The 4,485-nt window shown below is 52.5% G+C and overlaps 1 protein-coding gene across 1 annotated transcript; it reads left to right on the forward strand.

Annotated features, from left to right (window-relative positions):
* Positions 1–286: 286 nt before the first annotated feature.
* LOC121002473 lies at positions 287–1,998 on the forward strand. The gene is made up of 2 exons (XM_040433925.1): positions 287–767; positions 1,472–1,998. The coding sequence occupies exons 1-2, from the start codon at positions 287–289 to the stop codon at positions 1,996–1,998; spliced, it is 1,008 nt and encodes a 335-aa protein (XP_040289859.1).
* The last annotated feature ends 2,487 nt before the right edge of the window (positions 1,999–4,485 follow it).

The following is a 4,485-nucleotide window of genomic DNA, read 5'->3' on the forward strand; positions in this document are numbered from 1 at the left end:
CTCGTTAGTAAGCCGCCTCGCTGTTGCATAGAGAGGGCCTCACCTGTCACTCCCTTTCCCTAGTCCTGTCGTACAAGTCACCGAGAGGCCTCACACTCCTGCCACCACGTCAGTGGCCTCATCAACCCCTCGCGCCAACTCATAGATAGAGCCTCTCAAGCCGCTCGGCAATTAGCAGGGCCTCATCTGTCACCATCCTAGGCTTAATTATTTCGCCATCCGGCATAGCTAGCTTGCCAGCACGGTCCTGTGTTTTCCCCACACTAACAAACTATTCTGTTTTAGCATGTCTCTGGAAGGAATTGAGAACTTTTCCCTTCCGGGCACTCCGGCTAGATCCATCACCTTAGCCCAAGGAGACGATCTTGCCAGCCCAGCATCCATCAGAGCCTGGACAATTCCGCGTATCACGGCGGAATTGAAGAGACGGCAGATCCCCTTCCCCGCCACGGCAAGGAAAGCGGAGTTTTTCCGACTACTACGCACGTCAACCAGTAATGCGGAGGCAGGGGAAGGACCCAGCCAGTCCAGCACGGGGGATATACACGCCATGCTGGCCTCTTTGATGACGTCCATGTCCAGGGTCAACGACAGGTTAGAGAGGCTGGAGTCGGTCACCACATCCCTCTCCTTGGCAGGGCCACCACCGGCAGCGTCACCGGCACCATCCGGTTTGCCAGTGGGCGTGCCATCCATCAACCCAGATGACCAAGAAGTCAGCCCGGCGCACATGATACCGGAGCACTTGAAAAGGGACATTCTGGAAGGTAAGGATGTGAACCTGGCCTCCCTCCTGATTGCCTCTCAAGATACTGTTGAGAACAAAACTTATGCTTACGACGATGTCTCAGTCGTGGTTAAATCTAGGGATGCCCGCCTCAATAGAAAACTGTCTATTCCAGAATTTGTGTTGGCTTTCGGCATCTACAGGGAGGTCATCTGCACGGTCTACCCTAACAGAAGGGAGGAGTTTGACCTCTACATGCACAAGCTGGTGGACCTGGGCAACAAATATGGGGGGTCGGCATTCTATGACTACCATAGATCTTTTTCGGCAAAGGTGGCAGGGGCTTTCTCCCAGTACGGAGTCCGCTCCAACTGGGCAAGAATCGACACTGTCATTTTTGCCGACACTTCGCAGGCCTAAGGACGCCAGCTTGTGTGCACTGCTCCTCCACTGCCCACACCACCAATTTCTGCCCAAACGCAGCGGACAGTCAAGCCCCCTCTCAAGCGGCCGGCCCCTCCGGGGTCACGGAGAAATCAAGCCGGGACAAGCTGGGGCGGCCAATCAAGTTTCTGGGCAAATCCCAGATTTGCAACAATTTCAATGTGGGATCCTGCAATTTTAGCGGGTGCAGGTTGTTGCACATTTGTACCAATTGTTTCCGGGCACATGCTAGATCAATGTGTCCAAATAAAATGTTTTCTAAACCGTATCTATCGACCATAAATATGCCGGTTTTTTCAGCATTTATGTCTCAGCACCCATCCAGACATCTCACGGATTTCCTCGTGGCAGGGCTGACAGAAGGCTTCCACACGGGCATCCTGCACATGCCGACAGGCACCCTGGAATGTCTAAATCTCCTATCCGCCCAAGGCAACCCCACCGCAATTGACGCCCTCATAGCCCAGGAAGTTGCAGAGGGTTTCGTGCTAGGACCATTCAAGACACCCCCATTCACCACATGGCGCACCAATCCCATTGGCATCGTCACCGGGAAATCTTCCCAGAAACAGAGGCTAATCATCGATCTATCGGCACCACACGGCTCAGCCGACCCCAGTCTCAACTCCCTCATTCCGTCGGAGGAATTCTCACTCCAATACACCACTATAGATCACGCCATCACCGCCATCAGGCAAGCAGGGGTCGGAGCATGGCTCAGCAAAACCGACATCGCCAATGCGTTCAAATTGCTACCAATTCACCCATCGCTGTGGCACCTTCATGGCATCAAGTGGTCCGAAAACTATTATTTTTCTCCCGGTTGACCTTCGGATCCAAAAGTAGCCCAGCCATTTTTGACACATTCGCGGAGGCACTTTGCTGGTTGCTCTTGAACGTAGCAAGATGCCCGATGGTCTTGCATTACCTGGATGACTTTCTACTCGTGGAGGAAAACATCTCCCCTCCCGCCAGCCTCAGGGCCACCATCAAGCTGTTCGGGGAACTTGGGGTACCCATCTCCACAAAGAAAACAGAGGGGCCGGACACAGTCATCACCTTCTTGGGCATTCAGTTGGATTCTGCCTCTATGCAAGCCAGTTTGCCACTCGGGAAGATCCAGGTTATTCTCAACCACATAGACAATTACCTTCAACTCGGCGACTGCAATCGCAAGGAACTACAGTCCCTATTGGGGTCCCTGAACTTTGCCATGCGCATCATCCCCCAGGGTCGCGCGTTCATTTCACGGCTTCTGCGCCTTTTCCCCCTTTTCCTTCACGACTCTCACAGGCTGCCCCTGGATGCCCACGCCACTGCAGATCTGGGTATGTGGAGGAGATTTCTGTCCGCCTGGAACGGCAGGAGCATGTTCCTCCCTCAGCTGTCGGACTCTTCCCCATCAATCTGGTCGGATGCGGCATCCACCACAGGTTTCGCGGCCATTTTTGGGAACGATTGGCTGTGGGGTAGCTGGCCTCCTGCGGTCCAGGGTTTGGAGGGATTCTCCACTACCTCGGCTCTGTTCGAGATCTACCCCATCGTGGCGGCCGCCGTGGCGTGGGGTCATTCATGGGCTAACAGGTCGGTCCGATGCTACTCAGACAACCAGGCAACCTGCCAGATCATTAACAGGGGTCGGTCCAAATCCCTCACTATCATGAGGTTCCTGCGCAGGCTTACTTGGTTGGCAGCTTGCAACAATTTCTTCATACACTGCTTCCACGTCCCGGGAAGGTGCAATACGGCAGCTGACAATCTGTCTCGTTTCCAATTTCAGGCGTTTCATCAGGCTCTCCCGTCAGCGTCACCCACGGCCTCCATCACCCCGTCATTTCACCAGCTCATTCTGGATTAGATGTCATCATGCGCCATAGCCAGTTATTATCCCATTCGGCACTATCAGACAACACACGCAGGTCATACAACAGAGCATTCACACTGTTTAACAAGTTCCTGTTGGAACACAACATCACGCACCCATTTGTCATGACTTCCCTGCTGGGGTTTGCTTCCTTTTGCCACCTCAAGCTCAAACTGTCATACAACACCATCAAACTCTATCTCACCGGCATTCAACATCACATGCTGATCATACACCCTAACAACATCAGTTTCATGGCCTCACACCAGATCAAAACCATACTCAAAGGCATTCAGAGGACAGAACCCGCACGGCCGACACAGAGACTGCCCATTAACAGTCACATTTTCAAGGCATTATCCGACTTATTAGACACCAGACCTTTTGAAGCTGTTACCAACTCCATCATCAAAACAGCGATGTACCTGGCCTTCTACGGATTCCTGAGGCCCGGGGAATTCACCACGACCTCGGCGACCCAAACCACACATTGTCTACTAGTCTCCCACTTGACGAAACACGGGGATCATTATATCCTAACCTTACCTCGCTCCAAAAGCAGTCAGCTCTCACCCGTGGACATTCCATACTACCCTACGCAGAACAGATGGTGCCCAGTCGGGGTTCTGGACGCATACAAACAGCATCACAAGCTCCTACCCTGTCAGCCACTACTTCAACTGCGTGGGTCTGCACTCACCACCACCACCTTTATGATCTATGTCAGGTCATCCCTCACTCAACTAGGCCTCAACGCATCCAACTACTCTGGGCACTCCTTTCGGATCGGGGCCGCATCCACGGCCTCCAGTGCCAACATCCCGGCTCATGTCATTAAGAAGTTGGGGCGCTGGAAGTCATCCGCTTTCACACGTTACATTCCCAATCCAACACGGGAGTTAAGAAACGCTTTCCAAGACATGTCGGGTTGAGCTTTCATGTATATCGAATACAATAAAGTGTTTATTTCATTTTGCCCTCTTCTTTCTCAGGCCTACCTCATCCTCGGTTTCGGCACACCACAACCGACTACGCTTATTCCCTGATTTCCTAGGTTCTTCACTGTACTACCGTAAGTGCCTCACACAAGTGTGAAGGCTTTGGCCTGGATTTGTGGGAGGGGCTGAGGTCCGCCTCCAGCCTATTTAGGGCACCCCCCTACCTGGCTCCTGCACCGTCCGAGGTCTGAACTTGACCCTCCCACCACTCCACTCATTTATAACTCATTTCTTCCACATCTCTTTCCTTGGGTGGGCCCTCTTCTTTCTCAGGCCTACCTCATCCTCGGTTTCGGCACACCACAACCGACTACGCTTATTCCCTGATTTCCTAGGTTCTTCACTGTACTACCGTAAGTGCCTCACACAAATATATATATATATATACAGTCAGGTCTATAAATATTGGGACATCGAAACAAGACATCGAAACAATTCTAGCATTTTTGGCT

The sequence above is a fragment of the Bufo bufo genome, chromosome 5 (assembly GCF_905171765.1).
Source record: "Bufo bufo chromosome 5, aBufBuf1.1, whole genome shotgun sequence".
NCBI classification, from domain to species: Eukaryota; Metazoa; Chordata; class Amphibia; order Anura; family Bufonidae; genus Bufo; species Bufo bufo.